Source organism: Felis catus, chromosome A2, assembly GCF_018350175.1.
Source record: "Felis catus isolate Fca126 chromosome A2, F.catus_Fca126_mat1.0, whole genome shotgun sequence".
Taxonomy (NCBI): Eukaryota; Metazoa; Chordata; class Mammalia; order Carnivora; family Felidae; genus Felis; species Felis catus.
In genome coordinates, this window is record NC_058369.1 from 45,006,228 (window position 1) to 45,026,007 (window position 19,780).

At 39.7% G+C, this 19,780-nt stretch overlaps 2 protein-coding genes across 8 annotated transcripts in view; one reads left to right on the plus strand and one right to left on the minus strand.

The window, feature by feature from the left end:
* Nucleotides 1-5,626, minus strand: part of IL5RA (interleukin 5 receptor subunit alpha) — a 34,691-nt gene extending 29,065 nt beyond the window's left edge. For 2 of the 3 annotated variants that reach the window (XM_011280164.4, XR_006593923.1), the window contains exons 1-4: nucleotides 5,294-5,626; nucleotides 3,903-4,046; nucleotides 771-825; nucleotides 144-228 (exon numbers count right to left, since the gene is read on the minus strand). In XM_011280164.4, the coding sequence (XP_011278466.1) occupies nucleotides 144-216 (73 nt within the window). In that variant the 5' untranslated portion in view covers nucleotides 217-228; nucleotides 771-825; nucleotides 3,903-4,046; nucleotides 5,294-5,626. The remainder of the gene's footprint in view (nucleotides 1-143; nucleotides 229-770; nucleotides 826-3,902; nucleotides 4,047-5,293) is intronic. The other variant, XM_019824621.3, reaches the window with a different exon arrangement.
* Nucleotides 5,627-5,640: 14 nt separating this feature from the next.
* Nucleotides 5,641-19,780, plus strand: part of TRNT1 (tRNA nucleotidyl transferase 1) — a 35,661-nt gene continuing 21,521 nt past the window's right edge. Inside the window, exons 1-3 of one of the 5 annotated variants that reach the window (XM_023249981.2) lie at nucleotides 5,641-5,774; nucleotides 17,045-17,146; nucleotides 18,786-18,960. In XM_023249981.2, coding sequence (XP_023105749.1) covers nucleotides 18,813-18,960 — 148 coding nt within the window. In that variant the 5' untranslated portion in view covers nucleotides 5,641-5,774; nucleotides 17,045-17,146; nucleotides 18,786-18,812. The other 4 variants (XM_006928946.5, XM_045051885.1, XM_006928945.5 and 1 more) reach the window with 4 other exon arrangements.

The following is a 19,780-nucleotide window of genomic DNA, read 5'->3' on the forward strand; positions in this document are numbered from 1 at the left end:
TTCTGATATGAATAAATATTCTCCTTTTAAAAAATCCACACAGAATTTCCTAATTGAGGATTATTTGGGAGAAAATAATGTCATCATTTTTGTGATGTATTTTTTGTAAAGAAACGCTACTGAACTTAATAGATGTTACCTACATTTTTTATCAGAAAGTGAGTCTGCGCTCAGTATCACTGTAGCCCCCAAGAGAATCAGTAATGCAGGTGCCATGATAATCACATCCTGTAGGAAACAGAAGGATTAAGATCCAAATCACCACCTGTTACCATTTTTAAGAAAAACTGGCAGCTACCTTTTAACATAAAATGTAGTCATTTGCCCATTTGACAAACAGTACTGAACAATCTGTTATGTGCTAGAAATACAAATATGAATGAACAAATCTTGAGTTTTATCCTTAAAATGTAGATGCATAGTTGGAGGGGCAGAAGGAAATGTAAGGGATTAATTGTAGTCCAGTTAAACACTATTGCAATAAAGGTGTGAATGGAGCACAACAGGGGCACATAGACTTCTGAACTGACTCCTGAAGAAATATCTAGAGTGACGGAGAGGGCAAAGCCAGAAGAGCAGAAATTACGTGGGAGAGGTATTGAGCGAAAGACCACAGCAGATCTTTGAATAGTAAAAACTCCTGGGCACAGTTAATCAGACTGAAAACAAATATCATAACAATTTTCAATAATGAGTATTTAAATATAGGCCCAGAAGCTTAAGTCTAAAAGAATCCCAGTGTGGGAAAGAAAAAACTTTGTATCACAAACCTGCAATAAACTTCTGGTACTTTGAGCTGTGGAGAGGCTGAGTTTTCTGATGAATCTACGTGGGGGCAGGGCATAAAAGAAATGAGAAAAATACTTACAGGTCTGAGGAAAAATAAAAAACCCATTTCCACCTACTTGAAATAACTGGACAATGAAAATGAGAGTAGAAATGTTCTAATAACTCAGTGCAGCAGTCTGGAAAGAGTGGGTATCATGCCAGCATCTTGTTTTACAAGTTGTCAAAGAAGAGATTTGATCCCTCATTGGGATCTATAGGTTAGAAATCTTGAGTGTTTCCTCTGAAAACATGGAAAGGCATTTTTCATATGAACTGGATTTCAGGCATAATATCCACAGCTTTCCCCTGTTGTGCACCGCCCTTACTTTGGCAAAGCACTTCCTCCTATTCTCTCACGAACCCCTTTGATTCAGTGGGTGGCCCACAAGGCTATTGACCAATTTACAGTGAAGAAAAGGAGTCCGAAAGGTTAACTAATTTGCCAGTGGTCAAACAGCTAATAAATGATGGAATTTAGACCCAATCTTGGGTTTTCTAACACCAAAGCCTATGTTCTGCACTAATTTAAATGACTTCTAGTTTTCAGTTTAAAAATTTATTTAAAAAGGGACTCAATCAGAAGAGCATGACTCTTGATCTTGGGGTTGTGAGTTTGAGCCTTCCACTGGGTATAGCAATTACTTAAAAATAAAATCTTAAAATATTTTTTTAAATGGGTTGGTATTTTGCAAATATAATGCTGGTAGAACCACAGAAGACAGTCTTTGTCTAAGTAGCAAAACAACCCCCAAAACAAAAACAAAACAAAACAAAACAAAACCAAAAAAAACAAAAAAACTATTTTTTTAGCTTACTATTTAACCAACTTACTACCTAAGTTACTACTATCAGTCTTAACTTGGTAATGAAATTAGTAAAATATCACAGTATAAAAGATAGAGACAGCATAGAAATCCTTCAATTTCTTTTTCAAATAAAAAATTCTTGTGATAATAATAACTTCTTTTACTCTGATTCCATACTGGGTAGAAAAAGAATTTTTAAAATGGCAATGACCATAAAAGCAGATATTTTAATACTTTAAAAATGTTTAACAACTAAAAATGTTAATGAGTTAAAGGGAAGCATTAGTAATTTACTGAACCTGAGAAGCAAAGATGCAAAAATAAAACCAAAAAAAAAAAAAAACCCTTTAACAAACAACACTGTTTGCTCTGCAACTTGAGAAGGTCATGTCTTTGAAATGTCAGCACTTCCTGAAATGATATCGTATATGCTCTAACTTTTCACTAATTGTCATTAATAGGAATTCCAGGTCAGAAAAAAAATGCAAAATTGATATTCCCTAGTGACTTTTACTGATGGGCAAAGTAAGTAGTAGGTTGTAACCAAACACCTATACTTGCCCTTTGCAGTGAAATAATTGACATGATGAAACTGTTGATTATCTAAGTGGGGGAGATAATTGAATATTTTACATGACCAAGCACCTTCTCTTCGGATTTGTTGTGTACTGATTGTATAGCTGCTGAAAACAGAATTACTTTTCATATTTGATCACTCACAAATTTTTCAGTGGTTAACTTTTTTGCTATAAAACAGCCATACACTTATTTCCACATCTCATTGTGATAGTTTCTGTTCAGTAAGGTGATGCTTTTGAAGGGAAATCACTTGTCATATAAACACAAGATACCCCAATAGAAGTCTAAATATTAGTGAGAATGACAATTTTTTTGTCAGCTAGACAAATTCCCCTGAAGACTGGATATTACTGGAGCTTCAGCAATTGATGTATTTTCCACAATCCTGTGTGTTGTCTTCTGTTCCCTGAAAGCTCTTCCAGCTTCTGTCCATGGCCCCTGAGTATTTCTAGTTGCACGCATAGCAATTACCCTTTGTAGAAAAACAACCCACATCTCTCTGGGCCATGTCTCTAATACAAAGATACATTGTTCGATAGATGTCAACTGGGCAACATATCATTGTACAAGAATAGAGTACATCTTATCTTAAAAAATACATCAAAATGACAATATGATCAATTACTTCTCATGGCTGCCAATTAAAATCTACAAGAATACGATCAAATTGTTAAAATAAGATTCAGACTAAGCAGAATGAAGCAAACATGGATTGCCTACCTACAGTCCTCATAAATACAAGCTCAGCCTTGTAGACATATCATAGGCTACTCGTTCATGTGACATTTCATCGAGTCAATGTAAAATTCCTCGAGTGCTCTCTAAGAATCTGGCTTCTGGTAAGTGTTAGATTCTTTGAAATTTGGAAGAAAACAGGAGTATAACCTATCACACTACAGATGTTTCCAGAGAGTTGGGTCAAGTTTTGGCAATTGGCAATGGATTTCCCCAGTGTTCCTAAGAATTGGTTAAATTCTACCGAAGTTCAGACTTAAACACACTTTCCCCTCTTTCTTCCTTTTCAACTTATTATTGTTAGTTTTTTTTTTTTTGCCTGGGACATTTGTCTTTAACCAAAGTTGTATATGCAACCCTGTTTTTAGAGCGTTTTTGAGTCATTTGTGGTGACATTTAATTCCAGACTCACGCTCAGTGTACAGAAATTGAAGAGTAACTGAGAGGATTCATGCTCTGTTAGGCTCTTAAAAGTAGAGAGTTGACTTTGTACTTCCTCTTTTTTTTCCTGTGCAATGTAATCAGCAATAAAACTCATTGAGGGAGGAAGAATAAATAAATAAACCAAGGTGTAACATGCAAATGGCACCTTTAGCCCTTAGGTATAATGCATTACCCACCCCACCGCCCAATGAAAAACTGTGCAGGCTTCCTAAAAATATAAATGAGTTATAAGGATCCCATATAATGCATGATTTTTTTTTTTTTTTTGGATTTGGGTGAATTGTCTGAAGTAGTCATAAAATGTAACTCATGGGTTCAAATTGTTGCCCTATCTTTTGCCATAAACGATCTTTTGCCAAGGTAGAAATGGTGTTGCCAAAATGAGCAGATAGAAAAATAAGGAAGGAGGACTTTGCTGCTAATCTCCCGATGGTGATTAAATGTCTGCCATCTAATCGCCCGTGGTGTGATGTGTCATCCCACATCCAGGAACCCCCTCCCTGGGCTTACCTGTCTCTGGGGATCCTCTTGTTTCCAATGAGCGTGCTCAAGAGCAGAATTCCGGGACTAGGTCCATCCTATCGGTGCATTCAGCTGCAGCCCCAGCACCTAGCACAGTGTCAGGCACAGGGCAGATGCTGAATGTGTCTGGCCCTGTATATAAAATAGGCAAATTAATACAGTAGCCTCACCAAGTCAAGCTCTGTAGGGTAAAACCTAGCATGCAGACAAAATAGACCACAGCAAGGCAGGCTGGGCGCATGTAGCAAGGATGGTCCATTTGTGGGAGGTGTGATACGTTTGGTACCTTGCCTAAAATTTCCCTAAGCAGCATTTCAAGTACCGAAAACAAATGAGGTGATTTGATGTTCAAATCTTTATTATGTTTTGAAATGCAAGCTTTTAACCAATAGCTACATACATTTATATATATTTTTCAATACAAAGGAGGACATAACCTTTCGTACAAAATAAAAATTGTACCAGGTAATGAAATTTTTGGCATGATAATTCATTAAACTGGGTATCAAACACATTAATCAGTAATGGCTTTGAAAGCAGTCACTGTCATATGTTTATAAATGTTAGGCTCATAGGGTACTGAAGGATTTTGATTTTTCTCTGTTTATTAAATTTTTCCTTCAATCCATTTCTTCTGTGTGTGTGTGTGTGTGTGTGTGTGTATACATATATAGTAAGTTTGTAACTTTGAGTAAATAGTTCACAAAACCGAGTGAGGTATTTCAGCTCTTTAGATTTCAGCTATTTCATTTTTTTGTACATTTTATATCAAGTCAAACAATCTTCAAAATCCCAGAACCCCCAGGAGAAACAAAAGGCTGGATGCCTTCAGTTAGATGCAATGCGATCTCCTTTTTGCAGCTGTTTCTTAATTTGTAGCTTTCTTAATTAACTCTGAAACATCCTCACCAAGGTATTTAATTAAATCCTATGCCCTGTTCTCCAAACTCATGTATTTCCTGAGAAATCTTGGCAGAGTATATATTTTCATTTTAATCCCTACAGTGTTTGCGGCAGTGGCAAAGCAAGCCCCCTGTAATAAGTATCAACAAAACCGTAGGTGTTTTGTTAGTATGACTCGCCTTGCCATGGGTTTGCCCTCCCCAGCTACTTGGCCAATATACAAGAATAGAACGCTGTACTCAGAATCAATATGACCTGCCTGATAGACATTGTATATAGCACCATTATTGGTTCTGTCTCTGCTAATAATAGTTATGAGGGGTTTTGTTTCCCCTTTTTATTTAAAAATTTGCCATATATTTATAAATTATTATTTCTCACTTTTCTTATCCCCCTCCCCCCACCCCCACGTAATGAAATTGTTAGGAGGTGGAGCACAGGGTCATCTTGGAGGGGAAAAAAAGGCATTTACTCACTTTGCGATGAATCAGCCTTGGATCCCCACTTGCTGAGAAGTGCAGTGGCCATGCCATCAGACGCAGCTGCAGGGGCATTGAAAATGAATCTTATCTCTAGCTGCACTTTTTGACTTAGAGGAGGTTCTTCTTTATTGTTTCATCATCAACAGCTGTAATGGTTACAAACTCACAGGCAGTTGGCTTCACAAAGGGAGGGAGACAAGGCTCCTCTCAGTATAGATCCAGGAGCATTTGTAAGAGCAACGAGGGGCCAGCCCTAAAGGAAACTCCCAAGTGAATGAAATGAAAGAACCTCTCTTGTGCAGATAGCCACTATCTGATAACGGTCTCGTCTGCGTTTTCCTTCTCCTTCCAGATGTTTGGCTCTGCTCAGGAGCTGAAATGAACATTTATTCCTGGGTGGCAAGGTAACCAAGTTTTCGGCGGGTACTCTCAAGCATTGCGTTCCTAGGATCTTTATGTGTTTCATTCAGCGAAGGTATGTATTGTGCCCTGGTCACCTACACAAGTCCAGGCACAGAATATGGCAAAAAGAATGGCGCCCCAGGAACAGGTCTCGCTTCGTGCTGAGCGTTAGCCCTTCCCTGCATTGCTAGCAGGTCCTGTGCCCGCAAGTACATGTGTGTGCGGGGGAGAGGGGCCAGGGGGAGGGGGGTCAGGGAGCGTTTCTGGGTGTCATAAACTGTTGGCAGCTGGAGCCTGGCTTGTACAAATGACGACAATGGCAGTGTGGGCCTGCGGCAAGACCCCGGGGCCTTCTCCCTCCTGTCATCCCCCAGTTCCCAGCAGGGCACCTCACTGTCCTCAGTATGCTTTAAGTAAACTCGGTTGCTTTTTCCTTTTCTTTGTTCCATTTCTGTCCAGGAATTTTGAGGTGACTGACTAGCAACACTAATTTAAACAAAACAAAACAAAACTGTGGCCCAGGGTGTGTGAATGGATAAGAAAAGCACTTAGCGTGTTTAGCATCTGAGCCAGATACTAGTCGTTGCCTTTGTAAGGGGACCTCCAGTCTTAGCCCAAGGAGCTGAGTGATGATGGCCGGTGAAAAGCCAACGCAGGGGGACTGGGAAATAATTTGGCAATTGCCAGGTGAGATCAATTCTGTGTGCAGGGTGGGGAACCACAGGTTCCCTGAACGAGCCTTCCCAGGAGGCTCAGTGTTTATGATGAGTAAGGACGGTGAGTGGGGTTCTTAAGGTTGCCCGTTGTAGCAGTTGCCAAAATGAAACTGGACCAATCATTATTGGATGACCTAAAAAATGTGATTTCCTCTGGGGAAAAGGAAAGAGGCAGAAGGAACAGAGCGAGATCCATTTATTTGCTAAGAATTCCCCAGAAAAGTTGAGGTGGAATATCAGCCTCTGACCTCCTCTTTGATGTCCCACACATCTAATTTTAGGTGTAGCATACTTGTCACTATAGAAGCCCTAAGAATAGTTATTAATAATTGTGAGGGCCATGGTTTCTGGCCTCCAAGTCTGCTTTCACGTTCTGTTTCTTACATTCATTTACTCAAGAAGTATTTACTGAATGCTGCAGCTGCAGGAAGTTTTACCTCAATACCCAGGATTCGTTGTCTCGCAGCTTTGCAGAATGAATAGGTGGACACAGAATAAAATGAGCAGCAGAAAGGGTGCCCGGGTGGCTCCCTCGGTTGAGCGTCTGGCTTCGGCTCAGGTCATGACCTCGTGGTTTGTGGGTTCGAGCCCCGTGTCAGGCTCTGTGCTGGCAACTCATAGCCTGGAACCTGCTTCAGATTCTGTGTCTCCCTCTGCCCCCTCTCTGCCCCTCACCTACTAGTGCTCTGTCTCTCTGTCTTTCAAAAATAAATAAATGTTAAAAAAGAAAAAAAATGAGCAGCAGGCAAAAGTTTATTACAGTATAAGATCAGAAAGGAAGAATAGTATTAAAGAAAGCTCTCTTTACAGAGAGAGGGCATTTGAAAATGAATGTCTGACTATAGGCAGTGGACTTTGTTGTATAGGGTTTGGGTCGGCCCCCTTCCTTCCCCCCTTGTTCCTTCTCAGGCTCTACCCTTATTGGCTAGGTAACTCCAAATGCCTAGTCAATCCTTTTTGATTGGCTCGTTTCCATTGTATGAAGGGTGGTCTATGGCCATACTGTTACTTGTGGGTCATATGTCTTATGGTTTACTTATTTTTAGTCAGATTTTTTGTTAAATTCCTGAGGGAAGTCTGAGGGGGAGTGGGTGGTGTCTTGTTACATTCTTAAGAGGAACCTTATGACTGAGAGAGTTTGCTTCAGGTCAGATGTTCCCAGAAGAAATGTTGTAAAATATGTGTTTTTCCCCACCTGGAGACCTTTAAGCCCTAGCCTCTCCCTTTCTGCCTATTGATTCCTATCATATCGCTATGCACAGTTCCAGGAACTGTTAAGGATGTAAAGAAAATTAGGTCTGGCTACTACCCTGGATACCATCTTCTTGGATATATGATCCTTTATCAACTCTACCAATAATAATTTTTAAAATGTGCTCACATTTTGTCTCCATGTCCTATTTCTACTTTAGCCTGAAGGAAAGTGAGGACTTTGTAGAGTTTACTTTTTGTGGCAACAATTTTCTTCCTTAGAATAAAGTGTAAATGTCCAAAAATGATATGATGGAACATGCGTGAAGAATCCCCCAAATTGTTTTTGTTGTTTTTTTTTAAGTGAAATCCAATCTATCTGTATTCTTTTATTTTATTTTTTTTAATATTTATTTATTTGAGCGTGAGCAGGGGAGGGGCAGAGAGAGAGGGAGACAAAGAATCTGAAGCAGGCTCTAGTTTCTGAGGTGTCAGCACAGAGCCCAATGCAGGGCTCGAACTCATGAACCATGACATGAGCCCAAGTCGGAAGCCCAACCGACTGAGCCACCCACACGCCTGTGTCTGTATTCTTTTAGAAGAGAAATAATCTGGGTTTAGCCAAATAGTATAGGTGAAAATATGAATAGGATAACAGGAGCTCAGGATTCAGTGGCTCCACCTGGGACCCTTGTTACTGAAGCTTACTGAGGGTATGTATTGCTAGGAATCCATTCCATGGAAATAAGGTGAATAGTAGACCAAGATGTATTTGAGAGAAAAAGAGTGAAATTCATTGTAGCTTTACTTATAAAAAGTAATACAGGGATGATAGAGTGATAGCTTTCAAAGGTTGAAAGATGTAGATAATAAGTGCTATGGAAAAAGGTTAAAAACAAGAGGAGAGCAAGTGTACACAGATAGACAGATTTTTTTTTATGATCTCATTTTTTGATCAACAGACCAAACTGATAGGAGTAGTTATCTCTAAGCGGTAGGTTATTAGTTAGCTATTGCTACAGAACACCCACCCACAAACACCACAGCAGTAAACATTGATAAGCATTTGTTTCTTGCCCAAGTGTCTGACTTTTGACTAGAGCCTGGCTAAATTTGGCTGGCCTCCAGATCATAGAGTGGGGTCATGTGCGTTCGAAGCATCTGTCCTTCACTTGGAACCAGTGGCTACCCAAGGCAGATCCTTTTTACAGGTGATAATGAAAGTACAAGAGAGCACGACCAACTGCACAAGGCTGTTTCAAATACCTGCTAATGTCATATTCACTGACATCACAAGAGTCAGAACAGAATACATGGTCACACCCAGGGTCAAATGGACTCAGCCCGCAGTATAGTCAACCCACATGATAAGGCCATAATAAGGGTGTGGATGTATACAACTGCTAGCCAGCAGTGAAGAATGGGAACCAATGATGGGGTGCCTGGGTGACTCAGTTGGTTAAGCTGCCAACTCTTGATCAGGTCATGAATTAATGGTTCATGAGATTGAGCCCCACATCAGACTCTGTGCCGACAGTGGGGAGCCTGCTTTGGATTTTCTGTCTCTGTCTCTGTCTCTCTGCCCTGCCCCTGCCCGGTGCTCTCCCTTTCTCAAAATAAATAAGTAAAATTTATTAAAAAAAAAAAAAAAGAATTGAAACCAATGGTGTATCTACTGTAGTGGGATGAATATATTCTTTCATTTCTTCTTCTGCTCCCGTATACACAAATATTTTATTCTGTATAAATGGAGGAGAATAAAGCATTAGAGACATGCAGATCAATGGAGTAAAACTGCGAGTCCAAAAATAAGCTCTCACATTTATGATTGATTGATTCTTGATGAGGATGCCAAAATAATTCAATGGAGAAAGGAACAGTTTTTTGACAAATGGGGTGTAAATATGCAAAAGAATGGTGTTCAAGCCCTACCTCATACTATGTTCAAAAATTAACTCCAAAGAAATCAAACACTTAAAAATGAGAACTAAAACTATGAAATTCTTAGAAGAAAATGTAGGCATAAATCTTAACCTCACATTAGGCAGTGGTTCCTTAAACATGACCCCAAATCATAAGCAATGAAAGGTAGATACATTGGGCTTCAGCAAAATTAAAAGTTTTTATCCTGCAAAGGACACTAAATGAAAAGACAACCCACTGAATGGAGGAAAATATTTACAAATTACATGTCTGGTAAGGGACTTGTAACCAGAAAAAATACAAGAAAATCTTCTAACTCAACAATGAAAAGACAAATACCCCAATAAGACTATAGATAAAGGATTTGAGTGGATATGTCTGCAAAGAAAATGTACCAATAACCAGCATATACATGAAAAGCTGCTCAACATCGTCCATCGGAAAAATGTAAACCAAAACCATAAGGAGGTACCTCTTCACATCCACCAGGATGGTTAAAATAAAAAGGACAAATAATAGTGTTGTTGAGGATGTAGAGAAATCAGAACCCTCATAGACTACTGGTGGGAATGTAAAATGGTACATACACGTTGGAAAAGTCAGACAGTTCCTCGTACAGTTGAACAGAGTCACTATATGACTCAACAATTCCACTTGTAGGCAAATACCTGAAAGAATTGAAAACTGAGATTCCAAGTTCTCAAAAATTTGTGTGTGAATATTCACAGCAGTGTTATTCATAATGGCCAAAAAGTGGAAATAACATAAATGTCTGTCAACCAGTGATGAAGAATATGTGGTATATCCATCCAATGGAATGTTATTTAAGCAATAAAAACAAAGTACTGATAGATGCTGGAACATGGCTGATCCTCGAAAACCGGAAGCTAAGTGAAAGAAGCCACTTCACAAAAGACCAAATGTTATATGATTCCAATTATATGAAATGTCTAGGATAGGCAAATATATAGACATAGAAAGTAGATTAGTGATCACCTAGGCTGGGTAGGGGGAATGTGTACCAATAGGAAGTGAATGCCAATGGCTGTGGGGTTTCTTAGGGGGTAAGGAAAATGTCCATAATTGATTATGGTGATGATTACCAACTCTTTGAATAAGCTGCAAACCATTGAATTATATACTTTATATAGGTGAAGTTTATGATCTGTGAATACATCTCAATAAAACTTTAAAAAAAAAAAAAGAAGACGCCCTAACGAGATGTAACTAGAATCCTAGATAGGTGTTAGAAGAATTCCAGCACAAAATCAATCTGTAGATTTACCATGGAAAGCTAAAATTCACGGCATGTCTTTAGTGAGTAAAGACTCTCAGTAGCTGAAGCATCATGAAGTGTTAGTAACCTTTTTTTTTTTTAACTATTGCTTTTATTGCTTTTTCACTTACACTGAGATATAATTGACATAAAATGTTATATAAGTTGGTGTACAACATAACGATTTGTTGTGAGTACCTATTGCAAAGTAATTTTGCAGGGACCCATTCTTTGCTTGCAAAGCCAGATACAGGAAATCAACCAAAATGTGAAACAAATGAACCATACAATTAAGCTTACTTTATGAATGTAAATTACTATTCACTTTCAGTCAGAAGATAACCTACTTCATGCCTGAGGCTGTGGATTGCTTTATACATTTTATCATATCACAGCCCTATAAACCTATTCTACAGATGAATCAACTCGGAGAACTTAGCACAGCTCCATTGTGATGCTCCCTACAGTTACACTGCCCACAATGGCAACACTTCAGTTGTTTAATTGTCATAATTATTTTAAAAGAAACAATATAACAAATACTCAGTAAGGACTAAATATCTTACTTGGTTGAGGTGCAAAGAAGAGATTCCTCTTGAGAAATTTCCAATTATTTTAGGTTAAGTCTGAATATGATTTCCTATGGGAAGACTTCTCTGACTCGACTCTCTTTCCCTCAAGTGTTCATTCAACAGATAAGTCTATTTTATTTCTATACTATACTGAATATTATGTTTATATCTCTGTCTCCAACACTAGACATGAAGGCAGGCCTTAACTTGATCTTGCTTGGTTTTGTCAGAATCCATCATAATATCCAGTTTTAAGGAAAGAAGAGGCAGTTTGTGTTGTTACAATAGGGAATTCTGTGTGATTCTACATTTGAAGGTAGCAATGCAACGAGAACATCACAAGGAAGCTGGTTTTAGACTCTTCTTGGCTCTGATCTGAGGCTGCTGATAAGTCAGAATTTTGAAGGTGATTATTCACAGTCTTTACCCTTGGGCCTCTGTTCTTTTAACTATTATTGAAGTCCCATCTTTTAAAATTAATGACCCAGTATGAAATTTCAGAACAGCTAAAATTGATTTGTCTATTTACTTACCTCTTTTAAATGTAAAATAAAATTGCATTTGTGTGTAAAATCCCCCAGCACCAATGAAAATGGCGATTCTACATTTTCTGAGAAATCTCTTTATTTGTCCTCTGGGAGATCTTAAACTTTAGTTGGCTTCTATTAAACTTTTATGAGAACAAAACGAGTGGATGACTTTTCCTTCAAAGAGGTAGTTTCTATTGTTTCAAAGAAACAACACATTGTTAAAACAGAACATGTTTTTTAAGCAAATTACTCAGTGTTGCTTCCCAAAAAAAGAGGGTGGGGGTGGGGGAGGAGTTTGAGGAGATAACCAGCATCATTCCCAAATTGCATAATCTTAAAATTAGGTCAAAATTTTGTTATTTATTTATTTATTTATTTCCAAGTTAACTAGCATATAGTGCAATAATGATTTCAGGAATAGAATCCAGTGGGGTTTTTATCTGACTTGTCTGAATATTGCCTCAAATATCTTCCTCAGGGGGCCTAAAATGCTATTATAAATTATTATCTTAATGTGAAGCATTATTTTCCTTTCACTGTCCTGTTTCAAAATGTGGATACTCCTTGGAGCAGCGATGTATTAAGGACACTGACACCATAGGTCCTGGAGTTGGGTGCTGGCAGGTGGGGTAGGGAGCTCTGATCTCAGGGTTATCACTCTGCTATTTAATGGTTTTTAACCTCTGCTCAGCCATGTGTTTTTAATTGAAATCAAATCCTCTGCCTAAAACCAGAAATAGGAACAAATGGAGCAAGTAGTTAGCATATTAAGGTCGACACAGTTAATGTCCCAAGTTGACCAGCCAGTCATTTTGTTCTGGCTTTCAAGATGGACAGAGGGAAACACCTGAAGCTGGAAAGGACCAAAACCAAAACCAAAACAGATTCTCCCCACGTGCCTGCAGAAGCAATGCATCCCTGTGGATACATTTTAGACTTGTGGCCTCCAGAACTGGGAGACAATACATTTTTGTGCCAGGCTCTTCCAACCCATTTTCCATGCTGCTGTCAGAGTAGTCACATGAAAATAGAGTAGGTTTATGAAAACCCCCACTTAAAAAACCTTTAATGTCTTTATATCATCATTAAAATGAAGTCCTAGTGTCATCCTGTGAAGGGCCCAGCCCTGCATGATCTGGTCCTGCCTGTTTCTCCAGCTTCATCATGTGCACTATTCTGAGTCAGAATGTCTGAGTTGAGAATTTTCCTTGTGTTCCTCACTACTCATGTGACCTTAGACTAATTAACTTCTCCCTGCCTCTGTTCCTCAGTGGGAAGTATCTCATTGGATGTTCCTGAGGATTAATAAGTTAATACGATGCCTGGTACTGTTTAAGCATAGTATAAATTACTAGGTAATCTCATCATTACTATGAACATTCACACATGCCATTGGCACATAATAGACACCAAATAACATTGAATGAATGAATGAATGAATGAATGGATGCAGTGTGACATTCACAAGTCTTTCATACACCCTGTTACTTCTCTATGATTTGCAGACATGATTCAGTTTTATTTTTATTAAAAATTTTTTTTAAATGTTTGTTTATTTTTGAGGGAGAGCGAGAGAGACAGAGTGTGAACAGGGGAGGGGCAGAGAGAGAGAGGGAGGCACAGAATCCGAAGCAGGCTCCAGGCTCTGGGCTGTCAGCACAGAGCCCAATGCAGGGCTGGAACTCATAAGCAGGGAGATCATGACCTGAGCCACCCAGGCACCCCAGAGATGACTCCGTTTTAAGGGAACACAACCAAAACTTAGATGAACAGAGACAACCAAACATTTGGGAACCACATTTTCGTTCCTAGATATATAAACTGGAATAAAAATATTTGATTCTCTGTAAAGAAAAATGAAGGCCATTTACTCCTGATGGAATATTTAACCATTGCGATACATACCAACCAACATTAATGGGTTTTCGAGCCAGCACTGATAGCTAAGACCTGAAGTTTGTATATACAATAAATCTAAAATTTTATCTCAATTTCTTTACTTTTTGATAGTCTGTTGCCTTTTTAAAAAGTTTATTTATTTACTTTGAGAGAGAGAGAGAGAGAGAGAGAGAGAGAGAGAGAGAATGCATGCATGAGCAGGGGAGGGACAGAAAGAGAGGGAGAGAGGATCCCAAGCAGGTTTCAGTGAGGAGCCCAGGGTGGGCCTTGAGCCCACCAAGCATGAGATCATGACCTGAGCTGAAATCAAGAGTCACATGCTTAATTGACTGACCCACCCAGGAGCCCCAGTAATCTGTTGCCTTCTAACTGAAGAATAATACTCATGGCTTTGGTGTTTCTATGGCATAACAGAAACTTGCCCATTCCTAACAGTCCCCTGTGCTCATATTCACCTTTGGGTAGGTACTAGACAATAAGAATACTTCCCATGGGATTTTCATGTAGTAAATGTCAGTTCTGTCAGTTCCTTTGCAGGTAAAGTTATATCTTCCCTTAGGAGAGATAATAGTAAACATCTTGTATGCAGGGGAGAGAATATTTGGATTGCTTTGGCTGTCCTTACCAGTGTCCTGGAGTGGGTGTTGAGGGGCATTCTTTCTACAGAGTTCTCTTCTGCTTTAGTTTAGTGGCCTCAAAGTTCTTCATTCTACCTTCATATGTGAATGCTTTAAGAGTTGAACTTATTTGAATAAGCATTTCTTGGGAGGCTAAAGTATGTTTTTTAAACTTTCACTTTCTAGTTTTTGGCTAATATATGGAAAGAAAATAGTTTGGTCAGGTTTTTTCAAGTATAATTTACATACAGGAAAGTTTACCCTTTTTTGGTGTACTGTTCCCGTGTTTTGACAGAGACAGTCAGGAAATCACCAGCATTATCAAGATATATAACATTCCATCACTGGCCCCCAAATTCATTCATGCCACTTTGTAGTGAACCCCTCCTTCCAGCTCCAGTTCCTTGAAGCAAATACTCTTTTTTCTGCCTCTGTGGTTTTGCCATTTTCAGGATGTTACATGAATAGAATCATTATGTAGCCTCCTGAGTCTGGCTTTCTTGATTTTACATTTAGATATATTGTTGTATATATGAGGAGTTAACTCTTTTCTATTGCTAAGTGATACTTCTTTTTATGGATGTACCACAGTTTACTTATCCATTTATCTGTTGGAGGAAATATGGCTTATTTCCAAGTTTGGATGATGATCAGTAAGGCTACCATTCACACACATTTTTTTAGTGTAAACGTATGTTTTCATTTGTCCCAGCTAAATATCAAGGAGTAGGATTGCTGGGTTGTATATTGAGTAGGTATAACTTTATCAGAAACTGCCAAACTGTTTTCCAAAGTGGTTGTAGCAGTTTGTATTCTCACCAATGGTGTATGAGGTCCCGTCAATCCACATGTCACCAGCACTTGATATTATCAGGTTTTTGATTAAAATATTCTAATAGGTACACAGTGACATGTCACTGTGGTTTCAATTTGCATTTCCATAATAACTGATGATGTTGACTACCTTTACATGGTTGGTTGACAACCTTATAGTTTCTTCTGTTAGTTATTCCTACGTTATAATCTATATCTCTATAATTTTAGAGATACTATTAAAATTAGAATTTATTTATAACTATTTGCTGCTACTGAATAAAAATACATGTGTTTTCAATTATTAAATGTGAATCCTAAGACCTTGCTAAATTCATTAACTCTAATAGTTATGTTGATTCCCATATAAACCATTATGTCATTTGAAAACAGTGATGCTTCTTTCCTGATTATTATATCTTTTACGCCTTTTTCATGCCTTATGTTAATGGTTATGAAGTATGGTAAAATGTTGAAAAGAAGTCATTAACTGGGCATCTTTTTCTTGTCATCAAGGGAAAAGTAGTCAGATTTTACCATTAAGGATGATAGTTGTGGGACACTCGGGTGGCTCGGTTTATTAAGCGTGTGACTTTAGCTCAGGTCATGATCTCAGTCCTGAGTTCGAGCCGCATATCTGGTTGCTGTCAGCACAGAGTCCACTTTGGATCCTCTTTCCCCCTCTCTCTGACCCTACCTGCTTGCACTCTCAAAAATAAACGAACAGTAAGTATGATAGTAGCTATACATTTTTCATAGATGGCCTTTACCAGATCAAGGATGTCTTCTAATTTCAGTTTTCTGAGAATAATCCTCATTAATAAGTGTGGAATTTAAGTGCTTTTTCAGCATCTATTGGGATGATCATATAATTTTCTTTTTTGGTCTTTTAATATGGTAAATAACAATGATTGGGTTTCAAATGTTAAATCCACCTTGCATTCCTAGGATAAACCAAACTTGATCAAAATCCAATTTGCTTGATTCAGTTTTCTAATATTTCATTAAATATATGTGTTTCTAGATTCATGTGGCTATTGATGTGTAAATTTTTTTTTTGGTAATATCTATTTTAGGTTTGTTATCAGTGTCATGCTGGCCCCAAATAAGAGGAAAAGTGTTTCCCCCTCTATTTTCTGAACAAAAATTGTGCAACATTGGTGTTATTTCTTCCTTAAGTGGTTGATAAATCTGACCACTAAAACCATCTGGGCCTGGAATTATCTTTGTGGGAAGTTTGTTGAACAAACTTCAATTTCTTTCAAAGTAAAGGACTATTTAGATGTTAAATTTCATCCTGTTTCACTTTTGATGCATGCTTAAAAGAATTTGTCCATTTCATCCAGTGTCAAATGTGTTGACATAAAATTGTCCATAATCTCTTCTATTATCCTGTTAATGTCTACATTTCTATAGCGATATGCTCTTTCACACTGAATTCTCTGTATTTTTTTCTTCAGCCTAGTTAGGATATATGAATATATATATTTATTGCCATGTTAAGGAGCATAAATTAATGCTTTGCCTTTGAATGGCAACTTGGAAAACTGGTTCTGTGCTTCTCAAAATGGGATAGTTAACACCCCTGAAGATGTCTGATCATTGGAAACCACAGAAATACCATGGCATATGAATTTTTCTACGGAAATTAAGTTATTTAAAGTGATGTTAGAAAGACTATGCTTAAGTAAAATCTGCATCATGTTTCATTTTTAAACATAATTGGGAAATTTCTTGGAAATGTCCTTTTTTAAGGATTTGGGACTTAAACTCCCACTCCTTTGCCGCTTTATTTACTCTTCTCAGCCCTGGAAAAAAAGAGAAAATCCAAGAGAGAACCCAAGAGAGAATCCAATCCAAGTTCTTCACTTTGCACCTGCAACAGCTTTCTGACTTCACATAAACCAGGTGGGAAATTAAAACATGACCAGCCATTTCATTTGACCAGAGGGCTTACATTTAGAACAAGTGTGTCTCAAACCCTGTGCTTAGGTCCTGATGAAATGTCTCAGGCAGGAATAGTAATACTAACTGAACATTTCCTCTTTGCTCGAGAGTAACATGACATGTAAGCCCGGCAACCTAAAACAGGTTTTATTGACAGTCTCATTTTACAAAAGAAGACAGTGACACTTGTCCAAGGACACACAGGCATGCAATGCAGATGGGCGTCTGACCACCTCAGGGAAAGAGAAAGGTGTGGGGAGATGGGATTAAAGTTAAGTAACAGACCCTCGCCCCTCAACCAGCAGCACGTCCCGGGTGAGGGCGGCCTTCCGGGGCGCAGGAAAACTGCGCGCTTCCACAGGCGGTGCCTTAAGGGGGCCGGAGGGGCAGAGAGAGAGCCCGCTGGGCCCCGCCCACACCCTGCTGCGATTCCCCATTCGCCGCCGACAGACGCACGGCGGAGACGTCACGGCGCACGCCGTCCGGAAGTGCGTGAGCTGCGATGACGACGAAGGCTGCGGCGGGGCTGGTAAGTGGGCGCGTGGGGGGCGTGCGGCAGGCGTGCGGACGCGCGCCCCAGGGAGGGCTGCTGGGCGACTGCGCGGCCGACTATCCCCCACGCAGAGTCACCTGGGGCGACCCTGAGGTGGTGAGAGGGCTCCTCTACACCGCGGAACGGAGCCTAACGTGGAGGTCGTGCGGCCGTGTCCCTGCCACGTTCCAGTGACTGCAGGCTGATTCACCGGGCTTCCCCGGGAACTTTCCCTTCCTCGAGGCCGGGCCCCGGAGGGTCTCACTAAGCTTTTTCGGTCCGGCACCTGGTGTGGGACACGGCACATACCACTTTAGGGCCAGGGTCCTTAGCGGGTTTTTCTGATTTGAGGCGGAGTTGGAAGGAGACTGTTTTTCTTCCCCACGTGGTCTGGATGAGCGGAACTCGCTCCTCCTCCTGGTGGGCAACGCCGCGTTTTGAAAGCTGCTTCCCAAGGAAAGGAATAGTTCTCCAGTGGTTTCTTTCGGGGTCAATTGGAATCCTGTTGGTCCCTCAAAGAGGCCCACTTTACATGGAAAACAGGGTGTGGGTGGGACTCAGGAGCTGGCATAATGGGAAGGAATGGTGAATGAGGAAAAAGTGGGAAGCAAAGACAAGTCTTGGGGAAACATGTTTTCTAGTGTCTAGGAAATTTCCCTGGGTCATAAATCTCAGGGGCAGGTGGGGAAGTACAGTGATAAACATCAGTGATTGTCCCATGTTTTGGAGGAGGCCAAGTGTTCCTGCAAGTGTTTGAGTTACATTTTCTGCAGCCATCTGCCCTTAGACCGCTTCCCTCAAGCGTTAACCGAAACCCACCTCTCCAGAGGGTATTGTAGCAGTAAAATGTGAGGACGCGAGTATAGCAGTAAGTGCTTCAGGAGTACAAAAGTGGACAGCTACAAGCATAGATCTAGTATAGGTGTCTGCCTCTCATATTGTCACTTTTTTCAGTTTTTTCATCTGAACAGGAGATGAGAGTCTCTCAGTTAAATAAAATTGCAGTAGATCCCTTTGTTTCCCCTGGCTTGTAGATTTCATTATTGTGCATGCATGTTTCTCTCCTAGATGTATAGTTGGTGACTTTGTCCCCAGATGCTGAGGTGCCTGAATCCCTGGCGCAGGCCACTACTGAGCTGTAGTTGGAGTAGGCTGTGCCTTTTCAAGCAGTATCTGTTTACAATGAAGTTGCAGTCTCCAGAATTTCAGTCACTGTTCACAGCAGGATTGAAGAGTCTGACAGGTGAGAGATGCTTTCTTGCTTTGGAAGCCCGTGTAAATGGAGAAGCATAGGGTTAAAGTTTTTTAGCCAACACTCGAGGGTTTTGTTTTGTTTTTTGTTTTTGTTTTTGTTTTTGTTTTGCTGTTGACCTAACGAAAGAAAAGTTTACCATGGGTAATCCAAAAGTAGCCAAAATGCAAGAGTCCAGCAGTGACTTCATTTACAAAGCACGGCTTTTCTGTATATTGTGCTAAGTACTTTACGTACATTACAAGATTTGGCTTACTAGCTTAATGCATAGATATATTTTGTTTTGTGGATGAGGAAACAGTCTTAGGAATGTGCCAACATTTTTATAATAACTGGGGAGCTGAATTTTGAACTTGTGCAGTCTTGTTTTCAGAACCCAGCTTGTAACCACCAAGCTGCATTTCCTGCTTAGGCAGAGGAGGCAGAAGGAAATAGGAGTCCCCTCTGTGCATGTGCAAAACTTACCTGGAAGGAGCACGGGAAATGACTTTAGCTAAGTGCTTGATTATACAGCAGCTTCCATTGCTTGTCACAGTTTTCTCATTCCTTACCTTGGAATATCAGCCCAGCTGTTGCCGAAGCAGCCACACTGATGTATTTCAAAACCTGTGGTATTTTAGTGGCCCATAAGAAATTCACAAAGGTAGATGTATGTAGGAGCATGACTTATACAGTGGTTTGCAACCCTAGCTGTCTATTAGATTCATTCACTTGGGAAGCTTTTAAGATCTACAAATGCTGGGATCCTACCCTGACCCACTAAACTGGAATCTCTGGGGAGGAGGGGCATCTATAAATTTTTATGAGAGCT